Genomic DNA, 22,604 nt, shown 5'->3' on the forward strand with positions numbered 1-22,604 from the left:
AGCGTAATTGGTTTTAGAGATATACTGGTTTTTTACGTTATAGTCTGTATAAGAATTTTAGGAATATCCCGAGCTACATACCGAGTAAATTTTTGGTCAGAATATTTATTTCAAGGTGTTGCCAAATATGAACCAAGTCGGTGCAGGCGTTTAGAAAAATACATTGTAAAGAGAACTGTATGAAATTGTAAAGCGTGACGTCTCAGATTTCTTAATTTTTGGCAACAGCAACGAAAAGTTTAATTTTTTTTAAGCGAAAAACCTTTCACACAGAAGTTCCAAAAAAGTGCGATTGGGTATGCTTGAACACACTTAATTGAATGTCAATAAAATTAAGTTTGTGGTTTGTGGTTATATCAAGTCGAAATTTTGAGAACGGTCCGTTGCTAACTCTAAATATAAGCAACGACGCACTGGAAAAAGTTGATCATTCAAATACCTAAGAATAATGATCGACGATAAACTAAAACAATAAAATGGATTCTATATTTTCAATTAGAGCTCTAGCAATATGTACATAGGAGAAAACTGCATTTAATTCCATATATTAGTTTTTGATTGATACGCTTACAAACATACTAACAGACAGACCAAAATTATAAAAATTTGAGATTTGGCTTCTGTTAATCTAATAAACCCCCTATTAATTTTTGGTTAACATCTATTATGTACAATTGGCCTGTTGCAATTTTATGATTCTCAAATACTTTCATTTGATACCCATATGGCAAAATTTAGGTTATCTTATAAATTTAACTGAATTAAAGTTTTCAAATAAGTGGCAACGCGCTTCAAAAATATTTTCAAAAGTTAGCTTCCTAGTCCTTTTTAGTTTAATGTCCGTATTGTAATATTTCATTAATTTTGCAAATTTGAATGAATACAATTTTTCAAGCAGTTGGCAAATCCCCTAAAAATATTTTCGGCATTAAAATTTCCTAGCCTCTTTAGTTTGATGCCAATGCTATCAATTACATTGAATTAAAGTTTTCAAATAGGTGGCAACCTTCCACAAAAATATTTCCGCTGTAAACCTTTGTAAACCTCTTTCTTTTGACAGCCATATTGCAGTATTTACTTTACCGTATCAATTGACCCAAAATGAAATTCTAAACACAGGTGGCAACTCTCTAATTTTTTTCCTTTATATTGTAAGCTAGATCTGTAGCGATACATCGGTGAAAACTGCATGCAATTCCATGTTTTCGAGTGATGCGCGCACAAATATGCAGACAGACAGAGAGTCAAAAATTCTATTTATTATTATTTATTTGGCTTCTGTAGCTCTAATAAAAGCCCACCATATTAATTTTTCTTTAATATCTGTAAGGTACATACATCAAATTTTATTAAAAGTATAGATAGAGATTTAATTTACTTTATCAATTTAATACAATACAATTTTTCAAACAAGTAGCAACCCACCCTAAAAATATTTTCACCAGTTAAATTTCCTAAACCTCTTCAGTTTGATACCGATATGGCATTATTCAATTTGTCTTATAAATTAAATTAAATGAAAAATTTTCAAATAGGTGGCAACTCTAAAAAGATATTTTTGGCTGTAAGCCTTCTTAAGCCTCTTTTTTTACGCCCGTATTGCAATATTCACTTTTTCCTATCAATTTACTTAAACTACAATTTTCAAACAGGTGGCAACTCTATATTTTTTTTCATTCTATGTTTTAAGTTAGACCTCTGGTAATACATCGGTGAAAACTGCATTCAAATACATTCATTCGTTTTCGAGTGATGCGCGTGCAAGCATACAGACAGACAGACAGACAAAAATTCTAAAAATGGTTGATTTGGCTTCTGGTACTCTGATAAAGACCCCTACATAACTTGTTCTTTAATAACTATAATGTACATCTACCTGTTACAATTTTATTATATGTATAGATGACATGGACTCACAGACAGTAGGGTGTGCGAGAAAAGGTTAAAGACTCTATCTTATCATATATGGGGCACAATTCGTCAAATGTACCAGGAAAAACATTTTATCGCGGTATTTTGTTCAAACTTTACCACGTTGTTGCTATGGCTACTGGTAACCAATATGTAAAAGAATATTTTTTCTACCGCGGTTTTTTGTTGAGTTATACGTGTTTAAACATGCAAGTTTCAGCCCTTTTTCTTAGAGTCACGAGTTTTCTTAAAATTCTTATCTCATGTCACACTTTTGATAGAGAATCAAAAGCAAAATGCTGCCATAAAATATTTTTCCTGGTACACTTGACAAATTTTACCCCATATAAAAATTCTTTAGACACCAAAACGGAACTTAAACAATACATATACGGAAGCAGAAATGCTCAAAAACTACGCATGTATAGCTGTTAACCTTGGCATCTCTACCAAAAATTTTTCTTCCAAACCCACCATTGTTTGTCTGATACTTCAGTCTGTCGTCTCTCAACTCCCTTCCGACAACCGTGAACCCCACTTGGGTGCGCCCTTGCGTGCGGTTTTAGTTCAAGTTCATTGAAGCTGCGCTTCGTTTCGCTTCATTGCTGATTTCGCTCTGCCGTATCCTTTATCAAAGTTTGCCCTTTTGCAGTTACCACTCATTATTTGTATTTTCCATTTTGCTCACTTCTCATTTCCCTATTTTTCTCACTCATATTTCTTTCTTTGCCTGACTGCGTGTCACTCCATTGGTTGCATAGCAGTTCGCTTCGATTTTATTTGCTATCGCTTTATTAAATTACACGCTGAATATATTTTCTATACTTTGATTTTGGGTTTGCAAGTGTACGTAGAAGTTTTCTTTACTGTCTACCCCCTCAATGTTAATGTTTCTCCCCTCATTTCATTCCATGTTAGCTCATCGTTCGTTTACTTTCTTCTATTTACTTCTATTTTTTATTGAAATTCACTTTATGTTTATTGACATCACAAAAACGCATAACTCTTGAGAAACTGCACACCGAACGTTACACACCAAAACGTCTTCACCCCTTCTTCATACTTTGCATTTGCCAAAAAAAAAGCAAAGCAAAGACGTTGTTTTGTACAATATCCGCTTCTTATAATGTGAATAAATAGTCAGCTTTGATTCTACGCCACAATTTTGTCTGCCAATGGGTTTATTTTTTTGTCGTCGCCTGAGCCTTTGGCGTAATCGGAAACCGCGCTTGACTTTTCCTTCGGCGACTGAGGCAGTAACAGCACTAATACAGTTCATAAATGCCGTTGCATTCGTGTCCATTGTTGCTGTTGTTAGTGGCAGATTAAACTGCGAATTTGTTTCCCTTTGATTTATGAGCTCTGTGGCTTTTCGCAAGTGGTTTTGACTCCGTATCAAATCCTTCAATTTCCATTCAGTTTGCTTTGATGTCAAATTTTGTTAGTTTCATAACGAATGTACATACGCAGAGAAGAAAGGGACGAGCAGACATATCCACATAAAAATACTTCGAATATTTGTGGTTTTTTGTTGAATAAATATATTTTCGTGAATCCATTTGAATCATTTGCAAAATGAGCAACCACAAAGACTAAAAAACAAAACAAAAAAATTTGCATTTGTTGTTAAGCAAATTGATATAAATTTATGGGTACTTCGAAAAGTGGAAAAACAATCCATGTAATAAATTTGTGGCCTCAAGTGAATAGCGCTTTTAAGAGTAATTTAATTATCAGTAAAAAGGCAACTATAAGCAAGCTACTTTGCTGGGCAAATCACGCGGAATTTTTGTATACCAGACATTGGTTTTTTCTAACTTACACAAGTGGTAACTCTCGCTTATCGTGCATATACCAATCTCTGAATACGAAGCCACCCCTCGCTTAAGACAGGAAGACGCACTTCTGACGACATCGTTTTTAAAAGTACACTCAAACGCGGAAATGCAAGCGCCTTTTCAACGTATTTTATTGTTAAATTGCGAAAATCGGTTTCGAAAAATAATTTCGACTTGCTCGTGCTGCGCCAACAATTTTCATTTATGCTGAAAGACCTGTCAAAAATACTTGTAATTTATTTAATTTCCTTAAATTTCCGGATCAGGGATCCACGAGAGACTCGACGGGCTATACGTTAGAATGACAAATATCGGGGTTTATAAGTGGTGAGTGGGGTGCCACCAATATGTTTCTATCCAAAAAAGGCATCTTGGCTAAAACTTTTGTGGCGCTACGGCTCCATGTAATCCTAACAGATAGTGCGAAACATAATTTTGCAAGAATGAGAAAAATTGTTTTAGTTAAGCCGGCAATAAATTGTAATTACCTACTTTGTGAGTTAAAAAATAAGGATCTCTTTCAACTTACCTCACCTTCCTTTCCACTCAAAATATTACTCCTCATTAAAAAGCGTTCTGTCTCTTTTGCTTATCTAGCTTTCATCACTCAGTAGGTTTAATCGTTAATAAACTCGTTAAATCAGCAGGAAGCGCTCATTGCGCAATAATTTTATTTACACTGAGCAATCATTTCTCATCGATTTTTGTAGATTCGGTATTTTTTCTATTGATAGTTTCTGATATAGGGCGTTCTTGAGAAGTTTTCTGATATAGGGCGTTTTCGAACTGGCTGCCAAGATAGGTCGATCTTCCACTCAGGTGTCGAAATATGACTTGTATTTTCTTACTACGAAGATATGTAGGGCAGGCGTATAAAAAATTAATAAATGTGTGTGAAATGTATTTCGTCGCCCTTATGCTAGAAGCAGGAATGCGCAAATTTATCAATTTTGCATTATTGGGTTGACTTGATTAACCTTTGGATGTTATACGAAAATCCAGAATACCATGCGTACACGGAAACCACATATTTCACAATGTCATTTAAATGAATGCAAAGTTAAAAGCATGTTCACATTATCGTAATTTACGGCTCATTTGTGATTTATAAGCAAATCATGCTGAAATCAAATAATTTCGCTTTGTATAACCTGTCAATAGATAAATAAAAAGATATAAAATAATTTATCAAACCAAGAACCAAATGAATAAAAAAAGATGTTTTCATTTATTTTAGCCCCCACTGTTGAGGAAATTTTAAGAAACGCCTAAAGGTTTATAGCGATTTGTTTTTTGAAATCAAGTGCAAACCACACACTCGTACGTACATGTGCTAATCACATATCTATAGAAATTATGAAAGAAAATGTCAAAATACTTGGTTTATGTGAAGTAATTTAATCGAAACAAAGTAATTTATTCTGTAATGAGAACACAGTTTAAGTCTCTTCAAAAAATTTAAACTTGATTTTCCACATGGTGTAATAATAACAAGGTGTTGTCAGTAACTTAACCGCACTTTTTCGGTAGGTCTATTCCGGTCACGCATTTTAAAGTAGTAGAAAAGGTACTAATTATTTACTGCTTTCAATCCGTTGGTGCATACTATTTCAAATTAAATGTATAAAAATGTATAATTACTGGCTTATAAGCCTGAATATATGTTTGTATTGGCAGCTCTACACAGCTTGGACTTATATTGTAACTTAAAAAAAGTAAAGGCAGTAAAATAAGGCAATTTCCTATAAGACTGTAAGTGACTTTTTTAATATCGGTAATATAAGCGAAATCGTAATTTAACCATGCTGCCACTCTATTCTAGAGTATCAGTAGTCCATTTGGCTCAATATTATGACAATGCAGCAAAAATTATTTAATATAGAAAATCGCCATTCCATACAATTTTTGGGTACGCCTTTTTCCAATGATAACCACGATATCCTTTCAATTCAATGGCATGCCCCGTTTTACCAGATTAGCTCCGGGTTTCGAGATAACGGTACTTGAAAATTTGATTAACTTTTTACTATTTTATAAATAACTCCCTCAGTTTTGAAGTTATTTTGCTAAAATTTTGCACATAACAGTTTTTTAATATTACCTTAATTATTCCTTAAAATTATCGGAATATGTTCACATTAACATATAGCGCTATATATATATATATATTTGCGCTATAACTCTAACTTCATATCTGAATAATAAATTGTATGGGTGCTATATGTTAAATTGAACCTATACTAAATTTTGACCTGTTTAATTGGAGGAGTTATAACGCAAAACAACGTCTCTGATCAATCAGTTGTTTGGGAGCTACATGTTTCAGTGAACCGATTTCGATAATTTTATGGAATAGTTGAGGTAATATTAAAAAAAACGGTTATGTGCAAAATTTTAGTAAAATATCTTCAAAACTCATGGGGTTTTTTTTATAAAATAGTTAAAATTTAAGCAAAGTTTCAAGTACCGCTATCTCGAAAAGTGGAGCCAACAGGGTAAAACTGAGGACGCCATTGAATTTAGAAGGCTCCAATTAAGTAAGAGCAACTATCAGAACATTTGTCGAATGCTGCTTTGATACCACTCTCGAAATATTCCGGCTAAAAGAAGGAGCATCATTAAATCAGGGTTTTTACACACTTATATATATAAATTTTTTTGAAGCATTTTACAGGTATATGTAATTTTATAAGGACTAGCAGTTATAGAAGGATTTAGATCGTTTCGACGTATTTTCCAAATGTGCCTTCAATAAAGGTGTTTTTGAAATAAAAATTACACTCAAGATCGCAGAATATTTTATCTTTAAAAGTTGGTTTATTCTGAAAGCACACCTCTTGCTAAGGTGTCAAATTATTCGTAATTGTTTGTAAAATATAAAATACATACTTAAAAAGTTCTTAAACTTAAATGCTTCATAATCTATACGCGATAAACCGAAAATTTTGAAAATTGTGAGATGTGGAGTTACAGACTTTGAGTTACTTGCCATTTCGTTATTTTTTAATGCACAATTTTCTCACCTACTACATATGAAGTGTACCCATAAGTGCTAAATACCCATTTAATTTCAAATCATAATATGGTGTGCTTCAAAAGTTATGACATAATTAATTGTGCCCCTTGTAAAAATTACATAAAAAATTCACTTGTTTTCATTCGTTTTTTTAATTTAAGCACCTATATTTAAAAAGTTAGGCAGAAAATTGATCCACATTTTTTTTTGAGGCTTCAAGTATACGTCAATGAGTTATATCCAAAAGCAACCAGCTTCATTTAGTTTACAACAGTGAAAATAAAGCTAAACAACACAAAGGTTACCTGTTTTTTAGATTTGCCCATATGTATTTAGGTAGTTGTTTTCCAACTTTTATAAAATTCGTTAATTTTTCATAATTCTGAGCGTTTCCCCAGCAGACCACAACTGTTTTTATGCTCACCATCACTCCTTTGAATGTTTCTTTACGGATATTTCAGCACGGCTAAATAAAACATAATTTTTGTTGTTGTTGCTTCTAATCCACAGGGTGGTCGTGTTCGCTTCACCTCGAATCGTGAGAGTGTTGGTGTAATTTCATTAAGATCCGCCGGAGATATTTCACTGCCACAACGAGGACCGCCCAGGCGTGGGCTTATCGTGCCACAGCAGCCGCCAAATCCACCGACAATAATACCGTTAACACACGCCAGGTAAGTTTACATACATATGTATAAGCATAAGTATGTAAATACTTTAGGCAAAAATTTTTGTACATTCATATCTTTCTGTAAGTATGTATCTGGGCATTGAGAAAGAGTTTAAAGCTACGCACAACGAGTACAAAATAACATGAAGACTTTGAAAGGGTTTCTATTGTATTTTGTGGGCTGTATATGGTTTTCTTATTATTGCTTTAGCTGCTGTTGAAAAAGCTACTAACTGCTTTAGTCAACACATTAATAATAAATATGGCTGCGATAGGCCAAAGAGCTACTCACAAAACATTCACATTCAGATAAAATATACGCGTATGTGTTCTGCTTTTGAAAATGGTGCAAGTAAACCCAGCAGAGTATGAGCAAGACACCACAGATTTATTAAATTCCCAGTTTAAAACGAATGACATTATTCAGATTTGGCAAATGGGCAGTGAACCCATTGAAAAAACAGGCTAAGCGGTAAGCGAACTTTTCTGTCAATAGAATTTGTAGTACAAGCTCGTTAAAATTTTCAACGACCTTGAAGATGACTTTGCTTTTTCGCTAAAATTTTCAAAACCTCTGAATACTTAACTAAGTAGGTAGGCTGCGGCGAGTTTATCAAGGTGATAAATTGTGTAGAAAATCTCACGAAAATTTCGGATATAAAATTTTACTAATTCCACAGCTCCTTCACTCAAATACTGCTGGGAAGGAAACACCTAAAGTTAGGAAAATACAGGCCGATACGAATATAAAAAGGTGCCAGATAAATACAACACAAATTCTGCAGATCGGCTTTATATTTTACCGTTTGAGGATAATACTACAGCAATTTACAATAAAGCCAGAAAAGTTGAATACGGGAAACGTAGGACGAGTGCTAAATATGTATGTATATGTATGTATGTACGTACACGCTATCAATTTATTGCCCACCAATAAATACTGTGAGCGGTCTTAGAAAGAAAAGCAGCTAACAATAAGTGACCAATATGAATTTAAGGCCAAAGGTGCTAAAATGTTAAAAGGCAGTGAACATGCATACATATACATATATGAATGAAAATTACGATTTTTAATATGAAATGAACAAAATTTTAAATCGTAAATTTTTTAGCTTTGTTATCATTAAAATTTACCAGAGTTGCCAATATTGTGCATCACGTTTGTATTGACTTCATTTTATTTGTTTGCCCTTAAAATACATATCGTCGTTTAAAGTACAAAACCACGTATCGTCATTCTGCAAAACCGCGTAACTGACATTGGCTGCCAATAATTGTATTTGCTGACACAAGTTCTTGGCTCAATCGTTATCCATTCGTCCTGAAATATGCTATCCAGATATGCGATTTCTTTATAAAAAAGGGAACCATTTTGAAATATGAGTGTTTTTACTCTCTAAAAAATAATTTATGCAACCTCACATACGTGGTTTTGCATTTTGCTGATACGCGGTTTTGCATTTTGTTGATCCGCGGTTTTGCACTTTAAACGACGATATATATTTAAGCCGTTCTTTAGAGAAAGTATTAACAAATGGCTAATTAATATCACAATGCCACAAAAAGTTTCCTCATGGGAAATTTTAGCCACTAATGATTCTACATGTTCCCTCAAGCACGGAAAGTTGTGGAGAAGAAGAACCCGAGCCCGCAGTCGATGATGACGGAGCCGACGTTCCACCGCCTGACTATGACGAGGTACGTGGCGGAGACAGCCTGCCAGCTGAGCTATTCAAGTACGGCGGCGAGGAGTTGATAAGGTGCATGCATCACCTCTTGGGCAGAATATGGTCAGATTAACGCATGCTCGACGACTGGAATTTAAGTGCGCTCTGCCCAATCCACAAGAAAGGTGATCCCGCCATTCGCGCCAACTTACGCGGGATCAGCCTTCTAAGCATAGGCTACAAGGTCTTATCGAGCGTATTGTGTGGAAGACTGAAGCCCACCGTCAATGAACTTATTGGGCCTTATCAGTGTGGCTTTAGATCTGGTAAATCCACCATATACCAGGTATTCCAAATCTTGGAAAAGACCCACGAGAAATGGATCGACACTCACCACCTATTTGTCGACTTTAAAGCCGCTTTTAACAGCACTAAAAGGAGTTGCCTATGCGCCGCTATGTCTGAATTTGGCATGCCCTCAAAACTCACACGGCTGTGTAAAATGACGTTGAGAAATACCACCAGCTCCGTCAGAATTGGGAAAGACCTATCCGAGCCGTTCGCCACAAAACGGGGTTTCAGACAGGGCGACTCCCTTTCATGTGTCTTTTTTAATCTGATGTTGGAGAAGATAATAAGAGCCGCAAAACTGAACTGCTCAAGAACAATTTACTACAAGAGCGTGCAATTGCTGGCTTATGCCGATGACATCGACATCATCGGTAACAAAAACCGCGAAGCCTGTTCTGCCTTTTCCAAGTAAAGCGAATGGGTCTGGTGGTAAACGAGGACAAGACGAAGTATCTCCTGTCATCAAACAAACAGTCAGCACATTTGTGCCTTGGCACCCACGTCACTGTTTACAGTTACAATTTCGAGAAAGTAGGGAATTTCGTTTACTTGGGAACCAGCATTAACACCAATAATAATGTCAGCAAGGAAATCCAACGCATAATCGCTCTAGCCAGCATGTGCTACTTTGGCCTAAGTAGGCAATTCAGGAGTAAAGTCCTCTCGACGTACGAAAACCACGTTCTATAAGTCACTCATCCTGCCCGTGCTGGTATATTGCGCAGAAGCATGGACAATGACAACCGCCTCACGGGGCTCTTGGATTGTTTGAGAGAAAGATTTTGCGGGAGATTTACGGGCCTTTACGCGTTGGCGACGGCGAGTACCGCAGACGATGGAACGATGAGCTGTATGAGCTTTACAACGATATGGACATAGTGCAGCGAATTAAAATACAGCGGCTCCGCTGGCTTGGCCATGTCGTTCGAATGGACACCGACGCTCCAGCACTGAAAGTATTCAACTCGGAACCCGCTGGTGGCAGCAGAGGAAGAGGGAGGCCCCCACTGCGATGGAAAGATCAGGTGGAGAAGGACTTGGCTTCACTTGGCATTTCCAATTGGCGTCAGTTGGCACACAGGAAAAACGACTGGCGTGCTTTGCTGAAGTCGGCCAAAATCGCTTGGGCGGTTACAGCGCCAAAAAGAAGAAGAAGAAGTTTTACGATCGCGCTCTAGCCGGACTCCAAGTACTTCTTTGTGTTGGAATTAAAATGTTACAAATATTCTTAAATGGGGGAAAAAGGGCAAAGCCCGAACACAAAATTTTAAAGAGCATACTCTCAGTTTTCACCTAACATAAAAATCTTGAACAACACGAGACAATACATACAACTTTTACTCCACAAAACACAGGCAAATACAAAATTTGTACTTAAAAAATTTATTAACGAAACACCGCGCCATAAAGATATTTTCACAATTAACCACATTTTTTTTATTCAGTTAAAAAACAGAAACCTTTTTTGTAGTTTTCCATTGTAAATTTATAAAATTTTTACTTACAATCTTTTACACAGCTGTTCACAAGCTTAATTTTTGACACCTCATAAATAGACCAGGGTTGCCGTATCAAGTTAATTTTTGGTATTTTTTGGACCACTGAAATATCTCCATTATTACTGCGTATCTCTTTTTTTTAAATTAGTTGATTTTTTTTTTAATGTATGCCAAAAATATGAACTCCAGACCATAGTGCACTGTAAAGACTCTTTGTATATCATTTTCAATTTGTCTAGAAGAAATGATATTTAAGTTGCTTATTTTACGTACTCAGGTCTACCAGACTATGATTGCCAGCGAAAAACGGAAACCGCATATCTGCTATTATTGTCCCCTAACTTTCAAATTTTCCTTATATATATAAAAAAAATAGTACCTTGAAATGCCAGCTTAATAGTGTTGCCCCCCCCTAAATTTCATTCTGGCTACGCCGATGAGCATTTCCGTCCTCCTATTGTTTTGTGTGAGTTGTTGTGAAGCAAAGCCAGAATGTTCAGCCTCATTGCGAGTGTCATGTCCAGTGCAAGTCCGTTTTCGAGCGTCGAGTGGTAACGAAAATTACTTGGCATAGTCTAAAATTTCTGCTCGACCGTTTCCCAAGTTTAATGTTTCACTGGATACCTTGTTTTGGTGTGGCGCCTTAATAGATATAAGTAAATACAGACGTACAAAAAGCACATACTCTATTTAAACTTTAATTATACTCGTAAAAAACGAAATATATGTACATTGATAGTTTCGAAGAACGGCCTTCGTAATAGCTCAGCTTCACTGGGTTGACCGAAATTGTGCTCTATTAACAGTTTTACTTATACCTTTGAGCCTCATGCACAAAAAACACATACATATCTATGTAGTATAACTGAAATTTTCGAATTCACAAACCCATTCATTTTGTCGATTCGAATAAAATCACATGAAAAGTAACGTGCAAAGTTTTTGATTACTTCGGCGTCGTAACCATATTCTCCTTGGATTTAACCATCGCAGTCACACTTCGTTATCGACCGTTGACTCGAGTATGGCACAGAGTTTTATTTATAACTAACTTGCTCAGTGTCTATTGCTTTGTTTGACTCGCCGTCCGTGTTTCTACCAGTGCTTACCTCCTCAAATGCCAAGTAGTCTATTTGGATGCGTACGTGTGGAAAACTACGAAAAAGGATAACACTGAACTAATAGCACACAATCACAGATACACCTTTATACATATTCCAACTGTAAAACACTTGAATAACTTTGATTGAGCGTGTGTTTGCGTGTCTCGAATTGTCTGTTGGCTATTGCCAATCACGAGTGTTCAGCAATTCGCACTCACGTTTACCGTAGCTGTTGTTGTTGTTGGCGCTGGTAAATGCGAGAGGGTGCTCATCAGTTTGACTTTCACTTCGACTTTCACGATGCAATCGTCCTACCGTGCTGACCTCCTGTCGCAGTACTGGTTAAAAGTGCCAATATACGACTTCGATTTCTCATTAGTTTCACACTTTATGTTTGCTTTGTGCGCTTGTGTTATCCATTTTGCTTTTTCTGGCTATTGTGCTTCATTTACAGCACTCTTATCTAAATGCATTTGTGTGCCCGAGTGCGTTTCCGACTAGCCTGGCCAACTGGCTTGGCATCCTGATGTATGCGTGCGAATTTGTGCGTAACAATATGAAATTGATGATTTCGAATGCTTTGTCGACAGTTGATTTGGGTTATTATTGCTATTTTGATTCTCATCCTTTAGCCACTCAGTCAGTTGATATCCCAGTGAATATTGGTTTTATCGAGCACATTTAGTTTTTTTTTTTTTTAATTTCTTATAATAAAGCAAGAAGATTGCTCTTCTTTACCATTGAGTTGATAACATCAAATTTCAGTTTGTGTTTGCTTACAGCCACAATATTTTGAAGCGATTCCCGATTACATTTACGCACTGGCTTTAATCCTTTTATGCTAAGCTAAAGGGCGTTAGAGTTCTTGGCAAAAGTATCTAGTAAATATCGGTTTGTGTAAAGACGTTGGTGGTTTGTTTACCACTTTATCTGTGTGATAAATCCAAATGACAGCTATTAAAGTATAAATCACATATTCAGCCACCCCCAGAAAATCTCCTTTACTATGAGCAGCATTGCTAAATTCGTAAATATTTTTTAAGTTACTCAGTCTATTACACTAATATATAAGCGTATATACTACTTATGTAGATAGAGAACAAATTTTTAATGTTTATTTTATTCTCATTATCATATCACGTGCTACTACTTGACCGCTTTTTGTTTTAATTTGTCTGCCGCCTTTTATCGGGTTTTCCAAGACCAGAAGGCTAAATTTTGCCTCTGTTTCGTTGGGAAGTTCCAGTAGTTAATCACTGCAAGTGTATATACAGCCAGAGTCAAAAGTTAGTATACACATTGTTCTAATATAATATTTACATTATTTTCACGAAAGAATTCTTTCATTAATTTTTTATGAAAACGTAGTTAATTCTATAACGTAAACCAAGTAATCACAGTTTCACTCTTTTTATAAAATTCACAAAAATTTAAAAGAAATGCATAAAAATGTTGAACTTTTTATTCAGCATTTATATAAATTTACGACTGTGCAGTTTTATAGCCCATTAAATGTTTGGAGGGTGTTGTGGCTTTTTCTCCATATAATAATCGATTTTGATCATGCGTTATACGAGTATGTATGAAGAAAATGCGCGACACCATCTAAAAAATCAACGGTAAACTTAAGAGATTTCAAACTTGCACTTTGCTGTACTAAAATTAAATGGTCTTCAAAACTTCAAATTCGATTTTTGTCGCAGCCAGTGCAACTATTATACATACTTTTAAGCAAGCTCCTATTTTCTTCGAAACCCGTCGTACATACTTATGTATATGCAAACTGGGCCATGTAACTTGCGCGAACATTTTTATCTTTACTTGATATCGGCCATTTGAAAAATCCCGTCGCGTATTGTATTAGATGGTTTGTCACCCAAGTATATCAAACAGATAGCGGCAACTTCAATCTGAAATAATCTGCAGGAATGGTTAACCAGGTGTTTTTAACCTCACTCCTGCAGGAACTCGTAAAGAAAGTGTTTAACTGTTTTGTCGAGCGCTAGTTCTTGCAACTCCCGCAGAACTTGTTGAAAGGTATGCCGATCACTTTGGCATCTACATCTATGGGTCAGTGTCCCGAGCAGATAGCCGCGGATTTTTCAGGTATTTTACTTGCTCATTCTTAGCAAAGTTTGGTTTTGAAGTGGGTTGTATGTAAATTTCGGTAATCCTGCTTTTGGTTTACTTAAACGAGGCGCCCATGTCCATCGCATATGGGACGCTTTTAGTGTTCAACCGCAGGAGAGGAGTATGCCTGAGTTGTCGTTTGGAAAGGTTTGCGTGCTCCGGTAGATCAAGAAACTGCTCGTAATTACAAAAATTGGTCTGCGCTTGATCTCCATGCTCACATTATTGTTGAAGTCATCCATTATTTTAAATGATGCTGTTTTTCACATAGAGGGCTACAATCCCAGCTCACAATGGTAAATACTAAAAAAAATGCACTCTCTGAGGTTGCATTTGTTTCATGGCGATCACGTGGGGGCTTTCCGATCCCAAAATACAGCAGCTTTGACTAAAATATGATTTTTTGAACAAATTCGTTGTCCAGTTCGTTTACATTATTTTCCAACGTTGCTCAAACCTAAAGCGATTCATTTCATAAAAAAAGCACCTTTACTATGCACATCTTTAACATTTTCCTCAAATAATTTATGTTCATGTCTTCATTCATTTCCAGATCGCATGACCGGGAAAGCGGCGACTACGCAGGCTCAATATCGGATCTGCAAAGTGTCACTTCGCGTCTAAGTGCTGTGTCGGTAAGTAAAAGCAAATAATATAAAACTGAATAATTTCAAACTTCTAAGAACTAAATGAAAAGCTGAAATTAGCTTTGTGCCAAGAAAAACATGTCAAAGACAATTTGCAGCAAATGCGATAAAATAAAATAATAAAAGTATTGGTAGAACAACTAAAGGCAATGCAAACAGCAACGCGACCGTCAACCTGTGCACACTTTTTCATCATTTGCGTTAATAGCAAAAGAAAGTATCGAGTTGTCATCTGGTGCAACGCCAGGCGGCAATCAGCATCCAGTAGCCAACAGATGCTAAGCGACCAACGAGTGGTGGCAGCTGTTTCAATGTTGGCGGCCGCTAAATTGATTAAGTGCACTTTAACAACAAACTTTTGCTGCTGTTTTACCGTTTTGCAGTCAGCAAGTAATGATTTCTCCATTCATTCAGTTTGGCACAGCCGCTGCCGCATTTCGACTGCACGGCATCGCTGGGAGAGCAAAGCCAAAATCAAAACAAAACTAAAAAGCTGAAAGCAAAGCAATAAAATTTCAAACAGAAACTATACGTTTTTTTTCGAAAAGCTTTTAAAACAACTTTGCAAATTTGTTGCACTAGTGTAATTTTTGCCGCAGCGTCAACTGCCGCCACTACGATTGCGCTGTACTTTACTACTCATAAGTACATACATATTTATATTCTCTAAATATCTTTTTGTCAATTTGTTTTTCTTTGTCCGCTCTGGGCCAATAGCTGCGTGCCACAATCAGCCAACTCATTTATTACCATTTAAAAGTTGCTCATACGCCATGCGAGTCCGCTAACTTCTAAATTGTATGGATCTGGGCATTTTCACCTGCTATACAAATTTGAACAGCTGTGAAAAAATTGTTATTTAAAACTAGCACTAATTATTTAGTTTATTTTTTTTTTCATAAAAAAAATTGTTTTTTTGTACTTATATTTTTTCAATCACTTTTGACTGTTATAATGGGCAATGCGTTTCCATGACCTGTATAAATATTTCATGAACTAGGAAATTAAATCTGAAAACAAATGTTGTGGTAGAAATGACCGAAAAAACAAAAATTTAAAAATAGCAATTATTCTTGATTGCTAAAGTTAAGGTCATAAAATAGCGATTAAATTTGATCAAAAAAATCGAAATCCAATCGTAACGGTAGAATTATGATTTTTGTTTTAAAAACCAAAGCCTTTACGGTTTTTGCTTCTAAGAAATTTAGTTTACTCTGAGGATATCTATCGTTTCAACTGTTGAACTAGTGAATATGTAGGATCCATCCAAGTTACTCCAGCACATTTTATGCCTCCGTCCTTCGTGCAAAATGTGCGGCCAATCTAAATTTGCCACCAATTTACTAACCAAAGTGGACATTCTACCTCAACATCCTCCTCCACCACCAACCATGTTTAACTAGTTTTCACTATTTTGCCACTGATTTAAATTTTTCGTTTCATATTTATACGTTTTTGCAGATCGGCACCAACAATTGCACCGCCCGCTATCGTACTCTGAGCGGCGGCATCGGCGCGTCGCCATCGCTCTCGCCAAGCCCATCATCCGATTACGAGGATATTGCGGCAACGCGTGGTCTACCGCCCAGTCTGGCGGCGAAGAGTAAAAAGAACGGCATTCCGCACAAAGCCAACACCATCAGCCAGAAGGCCACAGTGCATCATGTAAGTTAATTACCATTAGAAACGTTGAACGACCAGCATGCAGCCTGCAGCTGAGTGAATGAATGTTAGTGTGCGTTTGTATGTGTTCAACAAATAGAAAATTTGCAATTTGCCGTTGTAAATCTCATGAAAATCAAAAAGTTTGCTCTCCAAATGCAAATGATGTGTTGAAATGTGTAAATGGGAACCGAATAATCGAGTAATAATGCACACAAGGAATGTGAGCGCATTTGTTAGATCCTAGAGTGAGTTTGTGTGCGGCCTCGTACTTTTTGCATGAAAATTATAGAATCGAATTGAAACTAGCAGCGGCCTCTGTCCAGTCACCAGCGTATTTGTAAGCCGGCAACTTAAGCAAATGGCTCAGAGGTTGGCAACCAAACAGCCAAGTGCCTACACAACTAGCCTGCAAAGCCGGGGTGCGACTAGTCACCCATTTCAGTTACACAACTTTGTCAGCTACTTGTTGTTGTTACTTTAGTTTTGCATTTTTGTGTTTACATTTGCAATCCGATTTTGTATCTACATAAATCGTTGGTAAGTTAATTCTGTTTGTACGCATGCTTCTCTGTGTGTGAGTGTGTAGGCAACTCTTTTTAATCGCATTATAGAAACTTTTCCACTACTTGCCATCATTTCTGCATTGACCAAGGCTGAATTAGTTTAGCTTTGTTCCATTTTGATTGGTATTCGAAATCGTAAATGTTCCTGTGGTTCAAATATCTGACCCCAATTGTTTGAGGCTTTTTAAATTACATATTTGGGCTATATTCATATAAACTACGGCTCTGGTCAACTTTGTGAGAAAATTATTGCAAATTTTAAAAGCATTTTGTAAGAAGTGTACCCGCAATGCAATCACTACCATATTAAGGTTTAACCATGAAACGAATTCATATGCAGAAACAGTCATTTCGTGATTCCTCTTAAAAATGCTACGTTGTCTATTTTTGGCATAATTTAAGGTAGATATGCGCCGTACATTTTATTGGATTATTGCATGCGTTATGCATTTCGTTTTGTAATTAAGAAGTATACATTTTCTTTGGTAAGTTTAAGTGGAGAAACTGACAGCAACTAAATAGAAGATTGTCAATTAAATGGTCTTGTATGATGCCAATTTTATAAGTCTTAATTCGAACCCTTTTATTGTGACTTTTTTTACCGGAATAACCATTTGCCTCTTATATGATAGATAAGGTACTTCGGGAAAATCTCAAGGTTTGAAATTACACAAAAAAAGCCAAAACACGTGAACTTAACATTGGGTCGTAAATTATGGATCTGTATACTGTTTTTCCAGATTAGGTAATTTTCGCAAGATATTTTCTTTTTTTATTAAAAAAAAAATGCAAACTTCAACAAGAAAAAAATTAAAATATATCAAATATTTTCTAGTTTCTTTAGTTTGCTTAAAATCACCTCCTTTTTACAAAAAATCACTAGCTAACGATGTAAATGGATGAATAAATAAACTAAACTAAAATGTTTAAATGAAAATATGAAATATTTTTTGTATGAAGTAGGGCCAGGGGCCTATTTCATTGAAGTGACAGGTGCGACAATTGGCGATTTTTCTATAAAATTTCACTGCCACAATTGTCGGCGACTTTTTTCCTGTTTCATATACGTTTGTAGGCAACTGTGAAAATTTTTGTAAAACGACAGTGATAATATGGAATATTGTCGACAATTCTGCTGACAATTGTCACTCTGACAAAATTGTTGCGACAATAGCGACGAAACCAAATAGCTCCGTCGCAAAGCGTTCACAGGAGAGTTTTGTAAATGTATTTATATGGTAATTGTGCGCATTTCATTACTATTCAATAGTTTTAATATTTCTTAAAACTAAAATAATACAATGCAATTATTACATATGATTTTCATATACATTTTATATGACTTGCGACAATTTTGTTAACTACAATTTTGAACCCTGACAATGACTGTCACATAAGTTATCTTACTTATGAACATTCATCAATAAATCAGTTGCATTCCTACAGTCGACAAGAGCACAAGTCTTTTGCATACTCTCAGCATTGTTGTGACATGGTGTCAGAAATGCTGTAAATCGCACTCACGTCTGGAAATTATCCGTTACATACACAAAGAAGAAAAAAAAAAAAAAACACATACAAAACCGGTGACTTAGCACAAACTTAGTTTGGTTTAGCCGACAAGAAAAAAAAAAAAAAAAAAACTAAAATTAAAATTAAAAAATCGAGCGATTAAGAAAAAAGTGATCTATGCGCTAGTAATCTGTAACGAAAGTTGAACTCATAAAATGGCTAGCATTAAACCACCAAAGCCGTTGCTCGTCAACAACGATATAGACATGGCAAGCGAATGGTCCGATTGGATAGATGAGTACAATAACTATTTCATTGCCGCGAAAATAAACGCGGAAACGGCAGAAGTGCAAGTGGCAAACTTGCGAGCATCGTTAGGCAGAGATGCTAACAAAGTCTTAAAAAATTTGGGCTTAAGCAGTGAACAATTAAAAAATATAGAACACATTAAGAGAAAGTTAACCGAACATTTTGCGCCGCCTAAAAATAAAACGTACGAAAGATGCCAATTTCATCGCATCAAGCAGCAACCGAATGAATCATTCGAAGATTTTCTACAAAAACTCAGAGAGCAAGTAAGACATTGCTCCTACGGGGAAAATATGGATGAATTTATAATGGACCAAATAGTGCTAGGTATTTGTTCAGATGCCACGCGACAAAAGTTGTGGATCGAAGAAAATTTGACATTAGAAAAAACAAAAAAAAATTTGCAGAGCTGCTGAGAGGGCGGGAAAACAAATATCAGAGCTTAGTAATGAAGCCAGCATCAACGCAATAAATGTTCGCGGAGACCGCGAGAAAGTCTTCCAGTGCAGTCGTTGCGGTTTGGAACATGGGCTTCGTTGTTGTCCGGCATTCGGAAAAGAGTGTCGTGCGTGTGGCTACAAAGGTCACTTTGAAAAAATGTGCAAAGCCAGAAATGAAAAAAAGAACAGGAATGGTAACAGAAACGTAAAAAAAGGTAAAGGCGCGAAATCTAAGAGAGTTCACGTACTACAACAAATGGATGATAGCGAAAGCTATGAAACGGAGAGCGAATGTGGAGATTTTAAATACGTGAATGCTATACACACCTATAGGGAAAATAAACAATGCTACGGAAAATGGCATGCAATGGTTAAAGTTGGGTCGCATACGCTTAACCTTAAACTAGATACCGGTGCAGATTGTAATGTGCTTCCATTAAAAGAAGCAAAACGGTTAAGTGCTAAAATTGTAAACTCGGGCACAAAGCGGCTTGTTGCATATAATGAACAAACAATAAATGTAATCGGTGAAACAACATTACACTGTAAAGCACCGAAAAATAGTGCACGTGTCGTGTTTAAAATCGTGCGCGAAAATCTTCAACCTATACTGGGTCGCGAATGGTGTGAACAACTCGGTTTCATTGTACGTGTTAACGAATTAAAAAGCAACCATACACAAGTGGTTAGCAAAAACTCACAGACCTTAGGGTGTTGCAAAGACTTTAAGTACGACATTGATTTTATAGAGAATCCTAAGTTTAAGATTATTCCGGCCAGGAGAATTCCATATTCTTTGCGCGATGACGTAAAAAAAGAACTTAACAATATGGTAAAATTGAAAGTAATCGAACCAATAAGCGAACCAACACCTTCCGTCAGCCCAATGGTGATTGTAAAAAAGGGCACTAAAATCCGTATTTGTATGGATCCAACCGAGCTAAATAAAAATATTAAGCGCAGGCACTTCCCTTTAAAAACGGTGGAAGAAATAGCATCCAGAATTGCGGGCAGCAAATATTTCACAAAGCTTGACTGCCAAAAGGGGTTTTGGCAGTTAAAAGTGACAGACAGAACATCAAAATATCTTACATTCGCTACGCCATGGGGTCGTTTTAGATATTTACGCTTGCCATTTGGGATATCGTCGGCACCTGAAGTGTTTTCTGAAGTAATGAGTCGAACGTTAGAAAATATACCAAACTGCGAGGTAGCAATGGACGACATTTTTCTGCATGCACCAACAGAAACTGAACTTCGAAGGCTCACAAAAACGGTCACCGATCGTCTACATAAATCTGGTTTTACGCTAAATAACGATAAATGTGATTACAACAAAAAATTCATGAAATTCTTAGGACACATCTTCACTGAGAGTGGATATAAAGCAGACAGCGATAAAATTGATGCCATCACGCGTCTCAAAGCACCAAAAAACGTCAAGGAGTTGCAGCGCGTATTAGGTATGTTAAATTACCTCGGAAAATTTATTAAAAGTTTGTCTGAGCTTACAGATCCCCTTAGAAGCTTACTACTCAAAGACAATGCTTGGTTCTGGGGTCCTGAACAGGAAAAAGCTTTTAATGCAATTAAAAAAGCCTTAACAACAACACCAGTGCTCGCATATTACCATGCTAACAAGCCAGTGAAATTATCTGTTGACGCTAGTAGTAAATCAATGGGGGCATGTTTGATGCAAGACGATCAGCCAGTCGCATACGCCACGCGTTCCTTTACTAAGTCACAGCAGAATCACCCACAACTTGTAAAAGAAGCAATGGCGATTCGATTTGCCTGCAATAAATTCCATGAGTATGTTTATGGTAAAGACTTAGTAATCGAAACTGACCATAAGCCACTCGAAACTATTTTCAAAAAAGCTTTGCATAACGCACCTTTACGACTACAAAGAATCTTATGGGACATAATTCAATATGCACCGAAAGTAATTTACGTAAAAGGTTGTAAGATACCAATCGCTGACACACTTAGTCGCGACTGCGAGCCAAACGAGGTTGAGGAAGAAGAAGAATATCAAGTCAACGTCACAATATCCAATTCCATGGATGAGCATCTCTATAAGCTTTTCGTCGATGAAACAGAAAAAGATTCGGAGCTACAAATGCTTAAAACTGTCGTTCTTAACGGTTGGCCAGAAACCGGTCAAAAATTACCGGCACCCATAAAAAATATGCCACTGTTAAAGATGAAATCATTTTCGACGGTGGGTGTCTGTTTAAAGGCAACAAAATCATAGTCCCGAAATCGCTTATTATAAAGATATTACCACAAATTCATTCCGGACACATAGGCTTAACCAAGGCTTTAGAAAGAGCTCGACAATCCTTATTCTGGTATGGGCAATCTACGGATATAAAGAACTTTATAGACAAATGCGCTGCATGCCAGCAAACGCAAAAAGCGAATGTGAAAGAGCCAACCATTATTAAACAAATACCACAATATCCATTTCAAATAGTGTCTTCGGATATTTTTCACTACAAAGGCTACGAGTACTTGTTAATAGCTGATCAGTATTCAGGGTTCTTTGATTTTAAACAACTGAAGTCGTCAACAGCAACGGAAGTCATTATTTGCTTACGACAGTGGTTCTCAACACATGGCATTCCAGAGGTCTTCGAAAGTGATGGCGGCCCGCAGTACACGGCAAATAAATTTAAGGAATTTTCAAAGGAATGGGGATTCAAACATCGATTTTCTTCACCGCATTATCCTAGGTCGAATGGTTTTGCTGAAAGAAACGTGCAAACAGCAAAAAACCTTCTAAGAAAATGTGACTTAGATGGCTCAGACATTTACAAAGGGCTTCTAACGCTGCGTAATACCGACCGTAATGCTAAATTAAAATCACCAGCTCAGCGTTTATTTAGTCGTGTCACCAGATCAACCATCCCGACAGACATAACCCAACTAATACCAAAGGTAGTGCCAAAGGTTCCGGAAGAACTCTTTCGATTTGTCACTTTTTCGTTGGAAGTTGTCATGGAATTTTAGAGGTGGTGACAATTGTTGTTATGAAAAGAAAAAAACCACCCTCCAAACTGTCGCATTGTCACTGACAACATGGAAAGTGCTCGTCGTTACAAAATTATCACTGTCGCTTTATGAAATAGGCCCCAGGTAATCATATTACTCATACGCCACAACGTACATGGCCGTACTTGTACAATGTATTCGCTCGCAATGCGAACCTAAAATTAAATTATATTGTAAAAATTACCTGACCTAAAAAAATGGTATACAGATCACAAACAAACAAAAT

At 36.4% G+C, this 22,604-nt stretch overlaps 1 protein-coding gene across 1 annotated transcript in view; it reads left to right on the plus strand.

Moving 5' to 3' along the window:
• The window catches only part of LOC118738307 (SAM and SH3 domain-containing protein 3-like), a 44,714-nt gene that overhangs the window by 4,766 nt on the left and 17,344 nt on the right, over positions 1–22,604 (plus strand). The window contains exons 2-4 of the mRNA XM_036469230.1: positions 7,276–7,439; positions 14,739–14,820; positions 16,294–16,497. Of these exons, the coding sequence (XP_036325123.1) occupies positions 7,276–7,439; positions 14,739–14,820; positions 16,294–16,497 (450 nt within the window). The remainder of the gene's footprint in view (positions 1–7,275; positions 7,440–14,738; positions 14,821–16,293; positions 16,498–22,604) is intronic.

Source organism: Rhagoletis pomonella, unplaced genomic scaffold (assembly GCF_013731165.1).
Source record: "Rhagoletis pomonella isolate Grant_MI unplaced genomic scaffold, Rhpom_1.0 Rhpom_scaffold_00004, whole genome shotgun sequence".
Classification (NCBI taxonomy): Eukaryota; Metazoa; Arthropoda; class Insecta; order Diptera; family Tephritidae; genus Rhagoletis; species Rhagoletis pomonella.